We start from the raw sequence: 21,877 nt of genomic DNA on the forward strand, positions 1-21,877 counted from the left end.
GTACCCCCACCTCTTGAATACTGCATACAGATATGGTTACCTCATCTCAAAAAAGATATATTGGCATTAGAAAAGGTCCAGAAAAAGTCAACAAAAATGTTTAAGGCTTTGGAACGGGTCCCATATGGAGAGAGATTAAAGAGACTTGGACTTTTCATCTTACAAAAGAGGAGACTAAGGGGGGATATGATAGAGATCTATAAAATCATAACTGATGTGGAAACAGCGAATAAGGACAAATTATTTATTCATTCCCACAATATAAGAACTAGGGGTCACCAAATGAAATTAATAGGCAGCAGATTCAAAACAAGCAAAATGTTTTTCTTCACTCAGCACACAGTCAATCTGTGGAACTCCTTGCCAGAGGATGTGGTGAAGACTAGGACTTTAACAGGATTCAAAAAAGAGCTAGATAGACTCATGGAGGTTAGGTTCATCAATGGCTATCAGCCAGGATGGGTAGGAATGGTATCCCAGGAGAGGGATGGCATGAGGAGTACCTGTTGTTCCCTCCCTCTGGGGCATCTGGTATTGGCCACTGTTGGCAGACAGCATACTGGGCTAGATGGACCTTTGGTCTGACCCAGTATGGCAGTTCTCCTGTTCTTATGTTCACCACTGCAAGAAGGGAAATATAGGGTAGAGCTGGTTGGAAATCCTCTTCTGAGGGGACAGAGACACCTATCTGTTGCCCTGATATGACATCTCAGGAGATATGCTGCTTGCCAGGGGCCCATATTCAAGATGTTACGGAGGCATTGTCGAGGGTTATCCATACCTCTGACTACTACCTCATGCGATTCATCTATGTGGGCACAAATTATACTGCAAGGGGTGACCATGAACAGATCAAGAGTGACAACAGGGCTCTGTGAGTATGGGTGAAGGAGTTTGGAGTACAGGTGGTGTTCTCTTCAGTCCTTCTGGTCAAAGGGTGGGGCCCAGATAGAGACAGATGCTTTCTGGAGATGAATTCCTGGTGCGAAGATGGTGTCACCAGGAGGGCTTTGGCTTCCTTGACCACAGGATACTGTTCCAAGAAGAAGGACTTCTAAGCAAGGATGGGGTTCACCTTTCAAAGAAGGGCAAGACTGTATTTGGATGCAGACTGGCTAACTTAGTGAGGATGGCTTTAAACAAGTTTTGATGGGGGCAAGTGACCAAAGCCCACAGTTAAGCAAAAAATATGGAAACATGGGAGATGGTTCAAAAATGGGAGGGAGAATGGGCTTTAACGGCAGAGATAAAGGAGGGACAAGGCAGAACTGGTAGGCAAAATTAAATCAGTGTCTTAGATGCCATATAGAAATGCAAGAAGTATGGGAAATAAGCAAGAAGAACACATCTATGACATTGTTGGTATCACAGAGACTTGGTGGGATAATACATACAATTGGAATACTGGTATAGAAAGGTACGGCGTGCTCAGAAAGGATAGGCAGGGAAAAAATGGAGGAGGTGCTGCCTTATATATTAAAAATGTGTACACTTGGTCTGAGATTGAGATGGACGTAAGAATCAGACTTGTTGAGAGTCTCTGGGTTTGGTTAAAAGGGGTAAAAAAACAAGGGTGATGTCATAATAGGGATCTACTACAGACCACCTACCCAGGCTGAAGAGGTGGATGAGGCTTTTTTTAAACAACTAACAAAATCATACAAAGCATAGATTTGATGGTGACAGGAGACTTCAACTATCCAAACGTATGTTGGGAAACTAACACAGCAGGGCACAGATTATCCAATAAGTTCTTGGACTGAATTGGAGACCATTTTTATTTCAGAAGGTTGAGAAAGCTATTGGGGGGGGAAGCTGTTCTAGATTTGATTTTAACAAATAGGGAGGAGCTGATTGAAAATGTGAAAGTGGATGGTAGCTTGGGTGAAAGTGATCATGAAATCATAGAGGTCATGATTCTAAGGAACGGTAAAAGGGAAAACAACAAGATAAAGACAATGGATTTCAGGAATTCAGATTTCAGTAAACTCAGAGAGCTGGTAGGTAAGGTTCCATAGGAAGCAAGACTAAGAGGAAAAACAACTGAAGAGAGTTGGCATTCTATAAATATATTTGAAGCAAGAGGAAGGCTAAGGATAGGGTAAGCCCATTGCTCAGTGAAGAGGGAAAAATAGTAACAGAAAACTTGGAAATGGCAGAGGTACTTAACAACTTTTTTGTTTCAGTTTTTACCAAGAAGATTGATGGTGAATGGATGCCTAACATAGTGGATGCCAGTAGAAATGGGTAGGTTTAGAAGTTAAAATAAAAAAAGAACTAGTTAAAAATTACTTAGAAAAGTTTGATTTCTGCAAGTCACTAGGGCCTGATGAAATGCATCCGAGAATATTCAAAGAACTGATAGAAGAGGTATCTGAGCCATTAGCTATCATCTTTGAAAGTCATGGAAGTCAGGAGAGATTCCAAAAGACTGGAAAAGGGCAAATATAGTGCCCATCTATAATAAGGAAAATAAGAACAACCCAGAACACTACAGACCAGTCAGCTTAACTTCTGTGCCAGGAAAGATACTGGAGCAAATAATTAAAGAATTCATCTGCACATGTCTGGAAGATAATAAGGTGATAGGTAACAGGTAGCATGGGTTTGTAAAGAACAAGTCATGTCAAACCAATCTGATAGCTTTCTTTGATAGGATAACAAGTCTTTTGCTTAATTGAGAAATGGTAGACATGGTATACCTAGACTTTACTAAAGCATTTGATACAGCCTTGCACAACCTTCTTATTAATAAACTAGGGAAATACAACCTAGATGGGGCAACTATAAGGTAGGTGCATAACTAGATGGATAACCATTCTCAGAGAGTATTTATTAATGGTTGACAGATATGCTGGAAGGGCATAACAAGTGAGGTTCTTCAGGGGTCAGTTTTGGGACCAGTTCTTGTTCTTCATCAAAGATTTAGATATTGTCATAAAGAGTATGCTACTTAAGTTTGCAGATGATACCAAGCTTGGAAAGGTTGCAAGTGCTTTGGAGGATAGGGTCATAAATCAAAATGATCTGGACACACTGGAGAAATAGTCTGAGGTAAATAGAATGAAGTTTAATAAGGACAAACACAAAATTCTCCACTTAAGAAGGAACAATTAGTTTCACATATACAGAATGGAAAGCTATTGTCTAGGAAGGAGTACTGCAGAAAGGGATCTAGAGCTCATAGTGGACCACAAACTAAATGAGTCAACAGTGTGATACTATGGCAAAGACACAAAAAGTGATTCTTCCGCTCTACTCTGCACTGATTAGGCCTCAGTTGGAGTATTGTGTCCAGATCTGGGCACCACATTTCAAGAAAGATGTGGAGAAATTGGAGAAGATCCAGAGAAGAGCAACCAAAATTATTAAAAGTGTAGAAAACGTGACCTATGAGGGAAGATCGAAAGAATTGGGCTTGTTTAGTTTAGAAAAAAGAAGACCGATAGCAGTTTTCAAGCGTCTAAAAGGGTGTTACAAGAGGAGGGAGAAAAATTGTTTTCCTTGGCCTCTGAAGATAGGACAAGAAGCAATGGCCCTGTAAGGGAGGTTTAGGTTGGGCATTAAGAAAAACTTCCTAATTGTCAGGGTGGTTAAACACTGGAATAAATTACATAGGGAGTCTGTGGAATGTCCACCATTGGAAATATTTAAGATCAGGCTGGATAGACATCTATCAGGGATGATCTAGATGGTGTTTGGTCTTGCTGTGGGGGCTGGGGACTGGACTTGATGACCTCTCAAGGTCCCCCAGTATTCTATGATTCTGTGATTTTGGTGGTTTTAATAAATAATCCCATATATATTTATTACTACATTAAGTTATATTTTCTGTTGTGAGGATCATTACAAATACATTGTTTCTGTTTAGTCTAAAATGTTCAGATAGTTTTTATCCTGCATTAAATCTAGAATGTGAAAATATGTTTCTATAGACAAATATTTTGTAATTAGCTTCTCAAAATTTACCGAGAGGTGTACCTACATATTGATCAAACTAATGCTTCTTTCAAAATGTCCTGTGCCAAAATTAAAGGAAATTCTCTAGGTTCAGTTGGATGGGGAGTTTATATCTTTGGATAATAGTTAATATTTATCCCTATTTTGGTATCAAGAACATTTAGGCTATGCCTACACAGCAGCGTTATTTTAGAATAATATTAGTTATTCCGAAATAATGCTCTGCGTGTCTACTCAGGAAGTTCGTTATTTCATAATGGGATTCTTACTCAGACTCCTGTAACCCTCGTTCTACGAGATGTAAGGGAAGTTGGGGAAGAGTGCTCTATTTCAAAATAACTACTGTGTAGACAGCGTCATAAATCAAAATAAGCTATTTTAATTTAAGCGACACAATTAGCATAGCTCAAGTTGCATCACTTATTTTGAGTTTATCCCTGCTGTGTAGACATGCCCTTACTGTGCTTGTACATCTAATAGTAGGCATTCCAAGAAGCCACGGAATCAGAGTATTAATCTAATTAGATGATTTTCTAATTGCTGCTTCTTCTCAGGAAACAATTAAACTTCTTTCGAATTAGACAATCCACCTGTCAAAGTCCTTAGGGTTTCAGATACACTAAGTGGAAAGAAACCCATTGTACAGAGATTGTATCTACGCTTTATATTATAAGGAGAAGTTCTAACATTTCTAAAAATTAAATGCCAATTGCATATGCAATGCATCCATGCAACTATATGGCTGTGCTGAGTGTGCAATAATCCAAGTGCATAAACAAATTAGGTTAATGCGCACACTAACCACCAAAGGTTGCAGTTGGGATGTTTAAAATGTGCATGTATATGGTGTTATGATAATTTCATAGTATTAGTTGCAAGTGCAAAATGCATTCATATTTATGTTCCTATTTTTTTAAAAAAGCAAGTCCTTGAAGTCAGATTATCAGGATTATTGTCACAAAGAGGAAGAACATTAATAAAGTAAGAATTATACCAAAAATTGAGGCAACTAACTATGCATAACTTCCTTGGCATTTTTTTGCCACATTATCTAGCATCAACAGACCCTTCAGTATCTGTTACTGACACAAAGAAAGACCTATGAACAAGAAAGGGGATGTAAAACTGATGTTAAAGGCTCATCTAGAATTTAATCTTGATGTCAATTTCACCATTCAGTAACAATTTATTGTAGTATAACCACTTACTTATTTTCTTCTTCCTTCACCCACATATTTCATTCAGACAAGTGTTTCCATTTAATGGCAGGCAACTTTCTTTCAGAGGAAAGTATTTTACTTACATTTGGATAGCTGCTAGTTGGAAAACAATGAACAGTTTAGAACTGACAGTTGACAAAAAGCTCCTACCTCAGCACTTTGGGCATTACAGAGTCAATATGAGCATGTTCTGTCAGACAGTATACTATTAGAAGCTGTTTTATGCCAAAATAAAATGTAAGGAGTTACCATTGAAATCTAGCCTCACAAATGCTAGTGTTCTTATATCAGAACCAGTGGTTCCTGGCAAAGGAGAATGTATGTATTGCCTCTCCAGAGCTTGGATCTTTTGGGAGATTATATAAGTTATGGACATGTGGATGAACATAGTGTCCAATAAGAGGGAATTCCCAATTGTGGATTTGTTCACCACCAGACAACAGGAAGAAAAAAATATGTCTGAAGACACGCCTGATAGAAAACATAAGAGAAAGCTGCATTTTTCTTAGATGGAGAAAGTGCAGTGGATTAATGTTTTCTCCATTCCCTCTGTTTCAGGTAGTATCAGATGATCAGGGATCATTTGAAAAAGTGTCTATTAATTATTCTTCCATACCTAGCCCAAATAAATTCCTAAATAGCTTTTCCCTTTGTTTAATAGAAAGTGTTTCAGAACAAACTGGGAACGGCGATCCACAACTATCAGTAGCTGCTTCTCTCTCACAGAAGCAGTTTGGGGCAACATGAGAAGTGGCACAGATGGGGGAGGGGTGCATGTCCCCTTGCTGGGGCAGATCCAGGTTTCTCTGTCCCCTACGCTCCCCAGAGTGAGGAATGCAGCAAATTGTGCACTTTCTCCTCACTCCCTGGTAAAAGGAAAGAGCCAGCAACATTTCTGTACAAATCAAGGGTAGGGGCGGGGAGATTCGGCCTCCCCAAATCTCCCTAACAGACACCTGTGGGGTGCAAAGGCTTGTGGCTGGGGCAGTCCGAATCACCTCCTTGGAGTGGTTCTGTCTCTTTTCTGTATAGTTTTATTCAGAAACAATCCCACTTCAGGAATATCCTAATTTCCTAGCACAACCCAACCTTATCTTACTTTAAGTTATGATAACAGGAAGTTGTATATTGAGTTTGGTGATCCTACCTCTTACTGTTTAGGATGAGTTCTTGAACAGACCGACAAATTCTCTCAAATATACAGCAGATCTGTATTTTCTCTGCACTCAACATACTGAAAGTGTTCAAATGCCAACAAACACAATTTAGCTTTGAACAATTCTGTGTCAGTAAATCCCATTTGTAATCAAAGGGTGAGTCATTAGCCTTGACATTTGAGAAATGGAGATTACTATGAATTCATGGAAAAGATTCCCTAAAATGTTTCCCTAGCAACAGCTGCTGAGGAGGTTGGGGCATCTCTGAGGTGCCTAGATGTCAGCGAAGCTAGCAGCTGCAGAGCAGGCAACTTTCTGTCCTGTGCTGTAGTGTGTCTCCCTTTTCCACTCAGATCTTGTCTACACTAGGGGAAAAGATTCGGTTTCCAACTGATCTTAACTCATCTCCTACAAACACCAAAGAATTAAGTTTTAATCATGATTTAAGCATGCTGAATTTATAGTCAAAGAATTTATAGCATAGGGAGTGTTAGCAGCATGAAGTAAAAATAAAAAAATTACAAGTTAGGTCTCCCAAAATCAAGGGATTGTCTTAAAAAGCTTATTTAATAAAAACCGGGGTATTTAGAGTTTTCATTATTGCCTTCTGTTTTTGAATCTTTTGGGGTGCACTTCAGCTGTGTTTTCAAGTTTATTTCCACAACCAGAGCAGCCATAAATGTACGATAAAAAAACCAACAAAACAAAAACTGAGCTCCTCATAACTCCAACTGCTGTGACTTCATGAAAACCACACGAGACTCACAATAAAATTTTGAGTTGGCAACATTGCCTTGGCTCTAACTCCAGCAGCTAGAATCAAGCTAAAGATGTTACAGTGTGCCTACACTGGTGTTACATAGAGTTTTCAAACAAGTTATGTTAGCTTGGTTGAGCAACTCATCTGAAGAAAACACCTCTCCCTGTTTAGTTAAGGCCTCAGTAGACTCTTAGTAGGATCAGAAAGGGCAGTGACCATACTCAGGTGAAGAAATGGTGCAAAGGGTTCTTATTAGCATTTGTGAAAGTTCAGGAACGAATGTGAGTGTGTGTTGAAGATCACTTGAAGACTGAATATGGAAGTGGTATATTGGTTGAAGGCAATTGCCATCTAAGGTTGCACAAGCTGACAGAATTATATGACATACTATACAAACATGAATTATATTAGGGCATAGATGTACTAGGACATTTTAGGTTTCCTAAAATCTGAACCCCATTGAATACATGCAACCTCTTGACTACAGTTCCTCACAATGACAATGACAATGACAATGACTTAAAGCAGTTAGTTTCTAACAGCCCTATGGGCTGGTCCCAAGCAATAAACATTAAAGTAGAGCCACTCATGATACACACTCTGTATGACATAGGGTATGTCTACACTACAAAGTTAGTTCGAACTAACGGACGTTAGTTCGAACTAACTTTAATAGGTGCTACACTAGCGCTCCGCTAGTTCGAATTTGAATCGAACTAGCGGAGTGCTTAGTTCGAACTAGGTAAACCTCATTTTACGAGGACTAACGCCTAGTTCGAACTAGCTAGTTCGAACTAAGGGCTGTGTAGCCCTTTAGTTCGAACTAGTGGGAGGCTAGCCCTCCCCAGGTTTCCCTGGTGGCCACTCTGGCCAACACCAGGGAAACTCTATGCCCCCCTCCCGGCCCCGGACCCCTTAAAGGGGCACGGGCTGGCTACGGTGCCCGTGCCAGGTGCAAGCCTGCCAGCACCCAGCTAGCAGACCCTGCACCTGGCACGGCACAGAGCCACCGACCCGATGCCCCCCAGCCCACCCCCTCTTGCCGGGACCAGGCTGGCGGCTCCCGGGAGTTTGCCCTGGACCGCAAGAGGCGGGCACCTTCCTGGGCTAGTGCGGACATCGTGGACCTCGTCCACGATCTCCGCACTAGGCACAGGAAAGTGGCCGTCTAGGGCAGGAGAGCTGCCAGCCTGGCCACCCAGGACCAGGTGTGCATGAAAATCAAGGGGGTCCACTGAGACCCCCGACACTGAGCCCTGAGCTTACAATGGCCGTCCTGGGTCAGACCAAAGGTCCATCTAGCCCAGTAGCCTGTCTGCCAACAGCGGCCAACCCTAGGGACCCTGGAGGGGATGGACCGAAGACAATGACCAAGCCATTTGTCTCGTGCCATCCCTCTCCAGCCTTCCACAAACTTTGGGCAGGGACACCACTCCTACCCTCTGGCTAATAGGACTCCATGGCCCCAACCTCCATGACTTGATCTCACTTCCCTTTAAACTCTGTTCTAGTTGTAGCCTTCACAGCCTCCTGCAGCAAGGAGTTCCACAGGTTAACTATTTGCTTTGGCAAGAACAACAACTTTCTCTTACTAGTTTCAAGCCTGCTACCCATTCCTTTCCTTTGGTGTCCTCTAGTCCTTCTTTATGGGAACTCAGGAAGAACTTTTCTGAATGCACCCTCTCCACCCAACCCCTTCTTTTAGAGACCTCTATCCTGTCCCCTCTCCGTCTCCTCTTTTCTAAGCTGAACAGTCCCAGTCTCTGTAGCCTTTCTTCATCTGGGACCTGTTCCCAACCCCTGATCATGTTAGTTGCCCTCCCCTCTCCCAGCCTTTCTCTTCCCCTCTCCCACCTCCTTTTCCCAGTCCCCCCCAGTTTTGTTCAATAAAGACAGAGTCAATGTTGGAAGAAACGTTATCTTTATTTTGTACATCAATAAGAAGGGGGGCTAGGGAAGGGTAAGTGGAAGGAGGTGAGGGAGGAATGGGGTACGAGCCCCCGATGGGGAGGACTGGGCTGGCTCTGCGGGCTTCTGGGGGTGGAAGCTCTCCTGCAGCCCCCCAATTACTCCCTCTCCCCAGATGGCAGCCTGCGGCAAGTGCAGCCGGGCTGATGGCCGAGTGGTGTGATGTGCCCAGTGTGGGCACTCAGGGCACTCCAAGCCAGAACTTCTTTGCAAGCGGGGCACCCCTTAGAACTGTGTGTCCGGGGTGGGGGTCGGGACCCTTTAAGCGCAGCCCTCGGCTAGCCTGAGACAGCATCTCCATGCTCTAAGTCCTCCTTTTATGCCCTGCCGGCACTGCTTCCGGCCATCCTTAAGCCCTGTCCAGAGTCCACTCAATGTGGACTTACTAGTTCGAACTAGCAAAACGCTAGTTCGAACTAGTTTTTAGTTCTAGATGCGTTAGTTCGAACTAGCTTAGTTCGAATTAACTAATTCGAACTAAGTTAGTTCGAACTAGCGCTGTAGTGTAGACGTACCCATAGATACTAAACCAATTCCTTTATTAAACAGTATTCATTTCTAGTCTCTCCGCAATGTGTTTACAACATTTCCTGTGTTAGTAATATAGTCTTACAAAAATCTTTCATATTCAGGCTATGTATTTTTTCATAGCCCTTCCAAATCCACCCTACATGTAATTATACCAATATGGATCTTAATAGCTTTTGTAAAAAAGTATATATGTTGCTGCTGGGAAAACCAGCAACTTATGCAAATAATCACTTTTGTGGTTTTGCAAGAATGCAGAATATTTGTTGCATTTGTCTCCAGCTTTTTGATAATTTCAACAAAAAAGAAAAGCAATTTTGTTGATGAAAAACGACCATCATGTTGCCTCTTACTATTCTCTATAAATGAAGCACTCCCAAACTTTTAATTCTCTCTTCATATGGAAATTTTTTTGTGCCTTGAGTCATTCCAAAAAATGGGCTAAATTCTGGCTTCTGTGCTCTGCTCTAGGCATATTCTTTCATTGAGTTAAGGAATAACCTCCTACTCTGAACAAATTGCTAGCAGAATATGTAGAAATGCCAGGAAAGATTAAATACATCCAGTGCTGCCTGTGGAGCTTACTCATTTAGTGTTCCCTCCTATGTTTTCATTAGTTCCTTCCCCACTTCTTGGTGCTTATAATTAAAACTGTATTTTGTGTATAGCATTATAAAACAAATAACAAACAGCTCTGTGTGCTAAGACAGGCTTAGAAATGCAGTGAGAAGCTAGGAGGAGAAGGGCAGCATAGAGAGGTAGAAGAATAAGGATCACCAGGCACAGAAGTCTCTCATGGCCTGTTGATAGAATTCCTGCTGTAGCCTGTATCAGCCTGGCAACATTAATAGGGGGTATGAAAGTCCACCTGGATTCTTTCCTTCTCATGCTGCATCACCACAGTCAGCAATAGACAGCAGCTCAAATGACATCCCTGAGTTACAGCTGTGCAGCCTCATTGCTTTTAAACTTAAGGAAGTGCAACAAGTGTTTCTTAATTTTAATTATATCGTTTACTTTCACCAAGCCAATGTATTTAACTTCAGCTCAAAGTGCTAGGCACAATTCAAACTGTAATAACAAATGCTATATAATAATTCAGATTGATCAACTGCCAGCGTTCCATAGTCTATAAAATTGAGTTCCCTCTCATTACTTTCACTGTGCTTTTGTTTTGTGTACCTATATCTTTTGTGTATCTTTCTCTTCTTTCTAAAATTAACCAGTTCGTTTCATTCTCTGTTCCTATAGAAGTTTGTCACCACCTCCAATTATTTTTCTTGCCCATCTTTGAACCCTATCTGTTCTGTACTCATGCTATATGTATGCATATCCACTAAGAACACCTTATATCCTAGAGACCGACAGCTCATGCAACCTAGCTGATCTCAACTGCCAAGTTAAAACATGATGTTAAAACAAAGAGGCAGTCTCGAAGAAATAGAGGCCATAAACCATGAAGGCTTTATGTATCAAAAATGCCATCTTGAATTACACCTGGAAGTGAATTTGAAGCAAGTGGAGTCTCTGGAGTACAGGTGTAATATGCTCCCTGTGAGAAATGCTGCTAAGGAGGCAAACAGCCACACTTGCTGAAGTTTCTGAGTGGTCTTCAGGTTTAGCTCCAAGCATTGGTTATGATTGGTACCAGCTGCAAACTCAGTCCTGTGTAACACTATGATTACTCAGAATACATTCCAGATGATTAATCTGCTGCAGATTTAGTAATAAGAGGATATTTGTGGGGAAAAAATCATTACTTCTCAGAACTCCACTCTCAAAGTGAGACAACCAACTTGCACGAGACCTACATGGATGGAACAGAAAACAGAATCTGGGCAAATGTTTTTGACTTCTAGCAAATCCTTAGTGATAAATTACATTTACATCCACTGTGAGCCCCTGTTACAGTGCTAAAGAGGAAGCACTGTAAATCAAAATCAGGCTCAAAATTTTTTCAAATTTATGTACAGATTGGAAAATTTTGAATTCTCACTGTTTCCTGCTTCCCTAAAGGTAAAAAAGGAGCAATTCTTTCCTCTTGCTATAACTTCCTTATCTTTCCCCATTATCAAAGAGGCTGTATGCCACTGAAAGCAATGTGAGAAGCATTACACAGATATTAGGCTAAAGGGCAAATAACCATCACGAGATAAAAGGTGTTCCTAAACTGAAGCTTCAAATGGGAAATTTTAGAGAAATCTCAGGGGAAATCTGAAAAAAAAAATCAAAGGTTAAGTGCAAAAAATCAGCCAAAATGCCCAATTTTAATTTTATTTGTGTCACTGGGGAAAATGTACTTCCACCCTTTTGTTGGAGAAAATGGCTGATGGTGAAGAGAAGAGGGCTCAGACTGGGTCTGGGAGAAGTTATTTATTCTGTTTTGCTCCCGTAAGAGAAAATCAACTCTTCTGAAACTGGTGAGGATCTATTTAAGGGGGGAATTGGGGAGAAGAGAAAAGAAAACTAATAATCAGCCTCTAAACTTTAACTTTCATCTTGAATAAAAGAGCCACAGGAGGCAATGCAGGCAGGGGGTCACACATCCTGGAGGCAGTGTCACAAAAACAACACAAAGAGAGTGTGTCCTATTTCCCATTCTAGAATCTAGATCCCCTCTGATGCCTATATAGAAGTAATGGAAGCATATAAACTCTCACAAACTTCTGTGGATGTGTGAGGGCCAACTCTGGCCCTGGGACTCCAAATTGCATTCTCAATAGAGAAGGGAGAGACAGAGGCTAGTAACATCAAAGTCAGAATCAAAGAAATAATGACCACAGCAGAATATGCCTCCTATTCTGCATTTACAGCATAAGTAGTGAAGCAGATCCTCTGCAGACAAAGCTGCATTGGGTTAGCTGAGGTTGTATTTTCAAACCAGTTTAGTTAAAAGATGCAAACCTCTATGTGAACGCTTTTAATTCTGTTTAAAACTATTTTGTATTGCTTTAGTCAGTGTTTGTAAATTTACCAAAGGCATATCAAAGGAGAGAAACTAGTTCTAAAATGATATTAGTGTCCACACAGGGTTCAAACTCCATGTGGACACTGATATCAGTTTAGAACTAGTTAAACTGGTTAAACAAAACTGGTTTTTAATAAGTACACACAATCTGCAACTTGTGTGTGTAAGCCAGGCCCGTCTTTTGCAACTGTGCTGTGATGCATCAATGATGAATTTACAGCATAGGTGCTCCAAATGGACCATGATAAAAATTGCATTGGCACTTACCCAAGTCCGGTTCCAGTTGTTTGTGATGGAGAAGTAGAATGGACAGCTCAGATGGTCCATGTAATGCAGACTGGATCTATTATAAGTCAGATAGACTGGTGGTATGGGAACAATGTGAAGCTAATTCTTTGACTACGTAGAGTGTAAAGTGATGAGGCAGAGAAAAATCAAGGTTTAAATCAGGGACTATTTCTGCCAAATTTAATTTTCTGCAATACAGAAATAAAACATGTCATGTGTCTGGTGATGTTTATTCTGAACTATGCACAGTGTTGTAGATGATCATAAAAGAAAGCCTACATATGGATGTCATCTAGAAGCTTTGACACATTCTAAAGAGAAGATAGAGCTTGAGTCCTCTGAAATCTAATATGTGGAAAACCATTTGACTGTGAAAATTATTGGCAGAAAAATGAAGCAGCAAGAAAAAAGAAAATTAGCTCTTTTTTAATTTGGTAAGATGCATTTACATTGTTAAATATAAATAAAATTCTTATATTTCATGTAGACATTTTGAAAATAGCTCAAAATAGACTCCAACTTGATAACAGAGCTGAACAACTTCTGCATAAATGAATGATGGTTTCCCATATTGACTTTTGTCTAGGTATGCAAAGAGGGGTGAAATTGGTATGCTTGCAGAAATGCATGCTTTATACTAGTGCACCTGTACTTGCATATAGAAACAGTTCCTTGCCCATGCAAAACATTTATAAACAGGCAACAACCCATACTACATATATAGATTCTTTAGGCAATCATCAATCCACTGGATTGTAGTGTACATGTAAGAAGTCTAATCAGGTGCCTGATGAATCTGCTTATGGCTGGTATGCCCAATTCAAGAGCGACATGGCTTGTTACAAATTTCACAGATCCTATGTGTTGTTTGATTTAGAGTCCCAGATTATACCACGCTGCTTTCTATTTTCTCACTTCATTTCTATCCTCTGGAGCAAAATCACTTCATGTTGAGCTGCGCCCAGTGCCAGGTATTCTCCCTAGACTGGATGGCATTCTGTGCACTCCCCCTAGCTTTCTACGTTGACATTTAATTACTTTGTGTCATTTTTGCACTTGGTGAGGTACCATCATACAGGGTGACCCAGCATTCTAGAACAGTCTCAGATTTCACTAGACAATGTATTCTTGGGAATACGCTCTTCTCCCTTTCTCCTAACATGACAGAACCATTGCAACCTCTTCTTCTCAAAAGTGGTTTCTAAATGTCAGTCCTGCATGCTCCAGCACCTTTGGTATTTTGTTGTCACACTTTCTTTCCAGGGTCAAACATAGGTTTCTCATGAGTCATGGGGAAACAATTCAGTCTCCTGATGCGTGTGTAACATATGTAGTCCATGCTTCTGAACCATAAAGGGGGGATGACAGCACACAAGTCTCATAAATTTGCATCCTCACCTTAGTTGATAGTTTGTTTTACTCCATGCAGGTTTCTGTAATACACACTTATTGAATTACGCTATTCCAGAAGAAATACGCCAAAATAACATTTCAAAATAGCACGTCTACACTACAGGGAAGCCTCCAAATTAGTCGAAGACAGGCTTCCCTAATGTGGATGTATACCTCATTTAGAGCCCCAGGAGGCACTGGAGAATAATTAGTTTGAATAGCCCTGGTGAGTAGCTATTTCAAAATAGCAGAAGTGGAGCAGCCACACTATAGCTATTTTGAAATAGCTATTTCAGAATAGGCATTATTCCTCATGGAATGAGATTAGAGAAGTTAGAATAAGCCGGCCACTATTTTGAAATAAATTCAAATTGCTGTGCAGATGCTTGCATTGTTATTTTGAAATAACTGTGCTGTGTAGATGCACCCTAAGAGATTTACTGTCCAAAGGGATGTCTGACATTGGTTCTTCCAGCCATTGGTATATGATCACAATCTTATTCATACTAGCTGTTAACCTGAAGCTCTTTCATGATCCGGAAAATCTACCTATGAGATTTTGCAGGGAAGATTTATTGTGGGCAACCAAGGCCACACCCTCTGCAAACAGGAAATGTAACAGAACCAGCTCTTTCACCTTGTCTTCTGCTCTGATCTTTGTGATGTTAAACAAGCCTTCATGAAGTCTGGTTTGAAGATAAATACCATCATTGTTGTCCTTAAATGCATGAAAAAGCAGGAGTGAGAAGTAGATGTTAAAAAGTGGGAGGGAAGGGCCTAAAACACCCCTATTTCTCCCCATTGTTGATTTCAAATGTATTTGATTCTCTGTTTTCATATACCACAGTTGCCCTCATACCTTGATGTAATGAATGAATTGTGTTCAATCATCTGAGTGGACAATCCAGCTTCTTCAGAAAAATGAAGAGGCCCAGTGTGTTGACCATATTGATACATATACAGATACCCATGTGAAAATTTGTCTCCCATACCTATCAGGAACTGATACTTGTTAACTTCAAGGGAACTCTTTCTTTATGGTTTCTCAGTGTTGGCATTCCTGCGGGTTATGGTATAAACATCCATTACCTTGAAAGAAATTAGAAACAGTGTTAAAAACCAAAGCAGAGAAATATACAATTTTAAAATGACAAATCACTAAAACTGAGCTGCATAATATGAAACACGCTTACTTATGCAATCCAAATTAGAATAGTGTCATGAGGCCCTCTGTATTTAACTATATTTTGAACAATAATCAATGTTTTAATTTTTACATTAAAATATGGTACAGTTAGTGAAAAAATGAATTAACACATTTTTCTTTTCAGGGGTTCAGAAAAACATTTGCATCCAGAAATTAAATGGAATCCAAATTATGTTCTGTTGACTTTCAGATACAGGATTAGTTACAAGGTGATGCATTAAGGAATAATCCATTTATATTGTAATGTTTCTAGTATACCCACAAATAAATTCTCATATTGTAGTTGTCTGGGATCCTGTGAACCTTAATATTTTTCAAATTGGGGATCATTAGGAATGTTTTCCATCTTAGATCTATACTAATTGTGACTGTGTTGATGATACACATGATTCTACTTAAATTGAAAGTCACCGCTTACTAAAGAGGCTGAACCCTGAGTTTAAGTCCTTGGTGACTGATTTGATTAGTCCATTTGAGTGAGAATAGGGCAACACAGGGGCTATGTTAATGGAACTTAAACAATAGTCCATCACTAATCAGAGACCTGAAGGTTGAAGTGAGGTTAATTGTTATGCGGGTGGTATTTGAAAAGAAGTGTTAACTGGTGTAATGTGCTATGGGACTATAGTATTTGAACATGCAGCCTTAGGGCCAGATGTTTTGTTTAGGTTCCCAATGAAATTTAAAGCTACATTATGTACATCTCTAAACAGCAGCCTATATGATACATCACAAGAGTGACTAGTAACTGACAATAGAAATGAGCCTAGGAACAACATTCACATCCAAACCTGGTAATGGATTTCAATCCTCTCCTAAAATCTGTGGGATTGAAGCTATTTCAGCGTTCTGGTTAAAACCAATAGGCCCCAGTCCTAAAATTTGCTTCTAGATATGGTTTCAAATTACAAATCCCCTCTAAATCTCAGGAAGCTTTAAATCCAAGGTGTTGGTTTAGGCCTATAATAAAAATTTATGTTCATTGTGATTTGTTAATCACAAAATAATGGGAATTATTATCTTGAGAACACAATATCCTGTTGTCAGAATACTTTGGTATCATTTTAAAGAAGTTTTATCAATACTTTTATGTTGACACATATTTAAATGCAAACATACAGTATCTTAAAATAATGTGTTATTGCCAGTTGCAGGTTTCTGAAGTGTAAATTTTTCTTACAAATATACAAAATGGCTCTTGCACCAGATGATAGTAGGTATAATATCGGAGTTAACAGTTGGCAAAAGCCTGCTAGCATTACTCATACAAGTAGCTTTATTGACGTACTGCTTGGGAAGTATTTGTTTCAGTTCTGCCTACACACTGGTCACTCAAGTCACATGGTGTTGTTTCTAAATCCTGACTGAATAATTGAAATTTTATAAACAGAGAATGCAATGCAAGCTATGAATAGCAGCATGCTAATTATGTTGAACAAATCCAGTTAAGAAGCAAAACTTCACATTCTGTTGATTTCAAATGTATTTGAGTCTATGTTTTCATATACCACAGTTGCCCTCATACTTTCATGTAATGAATGAATGATGTTCAGTAATTTGGATGGACAGCTTGGCTTCTTCAAAACAATGAAGAGGCCCTGTCAACTATAGTGAGACATATACAAATACCCATGTAAAAATGTCTCTCTCCTGCCTACCAGTAACCAGTACAGGTTAATTGCTTGAGAGCTCTGGTTTTTTAATGACTTTTTCAACTTTAGCATCCCCATAGATTATGGTATAAATTAGAGAAATTAGAAACAATGTTAAAATACAAAGCAGAGAAATGCATGAAAGGAAGGGCTGGAAAAATGTGTAGGCCACACAAAAATCTAGTATCAACAGTGTAAAAGTATTTAACACAATCTCATATGGAATTTACAAAGTCCTAAGTCATGTGTAAGTGCCTTATTCACTGAAATAAGGGTAAGCAATGACAGACACATAACACACTCTGGTTGTCCTTTACAAGCACTGTGTTTCCCTAATCGGAATCTCTCTATTTTTTATTTTTTGGTGAAAATAATTAGTCCTCCCATGCAAGTATTAGCAAAGTCTTTCCAAGGTATTTGGAAGGATTACTGGGTGGTGTGGACAGAACAGCTGTATGCCTTATAAAAATCAGAAATTGACAGCATTTTAACATAGCATCCAGCACACCAAATGGCTTTTTTTTTTTAAAAAAAAAAAAAAGAAAACTCTATGGCTATGGGGAAGGATGGATGGATGGTCAAAATGTTGGCCATAAGCATTTTGGCTGGTGATAACAAAACACTTTCACTATGAGAAAATGAGCTTTGAAAAATAAAATTAAATGATATATTGATGTGCTTGATACTACACAGCAAATGCAATTTCCTCTCCAGATATGTGTACTATCTTAGGATGCATCTATACAGCAGGGCTTAATTCAAAATAAGCTACACAAATTGAGCTACGTCAGTCGTGTAGCTAATTTCGAACTAGCTTTTTTGAAATTGGGAGCATCTACACAGCACTTATTTCGAAATAGAGCACTCTTCCTTCAACTTCCCTTACTCTTTGTACAATGAGGGTTACAGAAGTCAGAGTAAGAAGACTTCCCGCTTGACAGTATTTCGACATTATTTCAAAATACGTGCCTGCTGTGTAGACACAGATGGTTATTTTGAAATAGCACTAGTTATTTCAAAATAATGTTGCTGTATAGACATGCCCTCAGGGACTTTGAAAAGAACTATCTCGAATAGCTGCTGTACATGAACAAAAGCAAGTGATAGTGAGCAAAGGGGGGGGGAGGAGGATATTTTGGTTTAAAATCTATTGAAGATTTCCTTTAAAATAAGATGCAAACAAACTGTTTTGTTTAGCAATGCTCTGCCTCAGATTCAAGTCCTTGTGTGAATCTGGAATATTTCTGTTTGGTAGTTTTCTGTTATTATTATGTGCAATGTAGTGATAGCCCAGTCATGGAGCAGGACCCCGTTGTGCTAGGTGCTGTACTACCTAGAACAAAAAGATGGTCCCTGCCCCAAAGAGCTTACAAAGGAAGGCAAGAAACAACAGTCGGATGCAGACAGACATATGGAGCATTGCTCGCTATAGCAAAGCTTTTAAGCAAGTGTTTGTCTTTAAGCATGTGAATAATCCCATTGAAATAAATGGGCTGGAAGCCCAATCTGAAGTGGCCGGAGAGCATCAGATAAAACTTTCCCTTGTGTAGGCTGCACAAAGCTAACAGTGGATATGCCACCAGCTCCACTCCTCAGCATGACCACATGCTGTGCTGAAACTCAGCTGAACGACATAGGGGGAGGCAAGTAGGAAGAAGGATGAAGAGGGTGAGGTGGTGCTTCAGGGAGAGAGATGGGAGAGGCCTGGACATGACATAGTGAAGCTTTGCTCTGGCCAATTTGTTGCTGTCAAGTTCCTGCGGGACCTTGCCCAGGCAGCATAGTTTAAAGGTTCCCCATACAATTGTAACTTACACTGAGTGGCTAAGAATCAGGCCTGCATAGAGTACCCAGGTATCCCTGATTCTTCCTCCCCTACCACACACACACTGCCAATGCTCTAGACATGTGCAGTGGAGAATCAAGCTCACTCAGACTGCTCATGTGCTTGAAGTTAAGCAAGTATTTTAAGTGCTTTTCTTGATTTGAACCTCTGGGTCTTGTGTTTTCAGGTGCTTTATTTGGCTCCAATGGGAGGGGAGGTTCTTCAGTGCCTTCCAGGAGCAGACAGGTTATTTTGAATCTCTAGATTTAATGGTGAGTGGCAATTTAGGATGTTGATGGATATTACGCACCAAATGAGTGGGACCCATAAATAATAATGGCTGATGGTGTTTCTGTTTATCTAGACCTTTCTACTCTGTACACAGCTTACTGACTTAACATCTTGAAGGTTTCACAGGCAAAGAGAAAGATAAGCATGCTTCCCCAATGAAACATCACTAATTTTACCAGTGGTAGCAGTGCTAGTTATATTGGTATGGAAACAATTCTAAACCTCAGTTCACTCCTCTAATGATTGCTGCAAAACGTGTTCAAAAATGATACCAATGGCAATCAATGGAACAAATAATGCATGTGCTTTCTCCAAAACATAGATTTTTCCTCACAAAAAGGCGAAATCCAGTGTGAATATGGAGCTACTGCAGCTACCTCCAGTATATGCTAGCAGCGCCTTAAATATAACATTTAGCTCTCTGCTTGTACTATTCATCTGCACTGAAGGTAGTATGCTTGCCTCTGTAATAAACAAGTTTAGTCTTTTCCACCATTGCTCTTTGAGTTTCATGGCTGTTCCTACCCCAGCCCACCACATTTGTCTCCTTGAAGTCGAGCACATTCAACACTTATCAGGGTCAGGCACTATGACATGAAAGATAATCTCATATCTATAAATATATTTGCTACATTATTGCTTAGTCAAAACCTCCACTGAATTCAGGAGAGTGAAAAAAATTGCAGAATTTGACTAAAAATGTTCTTGTTGGCAAATGTAATGTTTAATGAACAAGTCAGAATGTTTAACTTCTTCATGGGAATGGGGAATGCACGGATAACTAAAGTGATCCCCACCAGAACCTGTCCTCTTTCTACCTTCTTTCCATCTTTAAGAAACTTTAAAATAAAAGTTAATTTTAAAATGTTAAATTTCAGAGGATATGTCATTGCTGATTTGCTGATCTTATTTTGAAGAAGGGAACAGAATCTTCCAGCAGCTGTGCAGATTTTTGTATTAAAAGTGATTTATAAAAATTGTCCTGATTACCTGTACAGTCCTTGATATACTCAGCACATGGCTTATTACAGCTTTGATTAATTATCCAGAACTAGTAAAACCTTTAAAATTCTTTAACTACAAGAGCTAATTAAATGTACACAATTCCATTTGAGCCAGGTATACTTTGAGTGGTTCATTTTATGTTAAATGGTCCTCTTTTTGTAACACAATCAGCACATGTCCAGTAATGAATTAATTTTTAGCAGCTGCACTATATTTACTGTTTCTCACTTACTTTTGTCTGATCTGCTTGTATTTTCAGGTAGTATAAAATACCCACATTACACCAAGCAAAACAAACTTGAAAGAAATCTTCCAAAACTACAGTGTGTGTTCTATATGAATCAGATTATTTAGGGTTTTAAAAACAGCCTTTAAAGATTCCATTTAAATCCCCAAATTGCAATCTGTAATTTAAACAAACCTTTCCCTGAGGTGAAGTAAACATGTGCTGGACAGCAGATATTTCTAAACATGCCAGCTTGCCCACTATATGGCCAAATTGTTTATTCAACTGAAGCTTGGACAAGAGCCACCACATCAGTGTCACAGTCTCTCAGCACATGTGAAGAAAATACACGCGATACATAGCAAATTAGGTGTCATGCTCTAGAAGGAGTGGTGATTTGCCACTTTTAGCAATGCTCTTTTACTGTCAGCAGTGGCTTTGAGAAAAGCATTAGAGATTCTTGTCACAGATGTTTCTTTCATAAACTGTTGTGGGAGAATGACATTCTGCAAAAATGGTTTACTACTCTGCTTTCTTCTCTTGGGAAAAACAATGTGCGCTACTCAGCCTAGCCAAATGGGCTTGAGGAACGTTCCTCATTTATACCACAATAGCATTAAGGATCATGACATTTACAGAGCTGATCTCAGAGACTCTGTTGGCAAATGTACAGTGCAGAGGTATTTATCCAAAGTGTGTGCCACTGATTTTTTTTTCTGTTGCATTAGTTAAGTGGGGTGAAACTGGCCAGTTGGGTGTTGAAAACTCAGACAATAAAAAAGGACTGAGCGTACACATCATGCATTAAGTGAATGGTTCACACTGGCTTTGAGTGATTAATCACCTTAAAAAAAAACTAACACACCACTACTACAGTATTTAAAGCTAAAAATCCCCTTTAATTTACTCCAAGTTACAACTTTGCAAACATGAAGCTAGATCATTCTGATATCAAAATAACTCTTTGATAGGAGAGTTATTTAAAGTTTGTTTATATCTAGGCTGAGAAGGAGACAATGATCTATTTTTAAGTCAGAAACTTTACTTACAAACATCTCAGAATGAAAATTTTCCAAATTCAAGTTGAAAGCTGTAATTTGAATATGTGCTCTGATTTTTTAAAAATAGTTTTTATAGCAACAGCAATATCATATGGTGTTTTTCCATATTGTAATTTGTAAGTCAGACACAAGTTATTCACACCACACTAATTTTCATACTTTATATAATGTTAATTAAGCAAAAAATAAAACAATATCTTAATAATGCCATAAATTTTCCCATTTTGCACTGTTTATTTTAAAGTAAGCTTTTTCCTACCCAATCCCATATTCCTGCAGTAGAATAAGAGCAGGTAGGAGCAGAGTGAGGGACATAAAATGATGGGATAGGGAGTAGTGTGGAGGTTCAGGAAGTCCATGTGCATGCTC

The 21,877-nt window shown here is 39.5% G+C and overlaps 1 protein-coding gene and 1 long non-coding RNA gene across 4 annotated transcripts in view; one reads left to right on the plus strand and one right to left on the minus strand.

The window, feature by feature from the left end:
• The window catches only part of ZIC4 (Zic family zinc finger 4), a 121,760-nt gene extending 108,802 nt beyond the window's left edge, over window positions 1-12,958 (minus strand). For both annotated transcript variants that reach the window (XM_075937680.1, XM_075937682.1), the window contains exon 1: window positions 12,829-12,958. In XM_075937680.1, the coding sequence (XP_075793795.1) occupies window positions 12,829-12,888 (60 nt within the window). In that variant the 5' untranslated portion in view covers window positions 12,889-12,958. The remainder of the gene's footprint in view (window positions 1-12,828) is intronic.
• LOC106731508 (uncharacterized) overlaps window positions 1-21,877 on the plus strand; it is a 156,816-nt gene that overhangs the window by 74,193 nt on the left and 60,746 nt on the right. For both annotated transcript variants that reach the window (XR_012906233.1, XR_012906232.1), the window contains exon 2: window positions 19,113-19,197. This is a non-coding gene — a long non-coding RNA (uncharacterized LOC106731508). The remainder of the gene's footprint in view (window positions 1-19,112; window positions 19,198-21,877) is intronic.

Source organism: Pelodiscus sinensis, chromosome 10, assembly GCF_049634645.1.
Source record: "Pelodiscus sinensis isolate JC-2024 chromosome 10, ASM4963464v1, whole genome shotgun sequence".
NCBI lineage: Eukaryota > Metazoa > Chordata > Testudines > Trionychidae > Pelodiscus > Pelodiscus sinensis.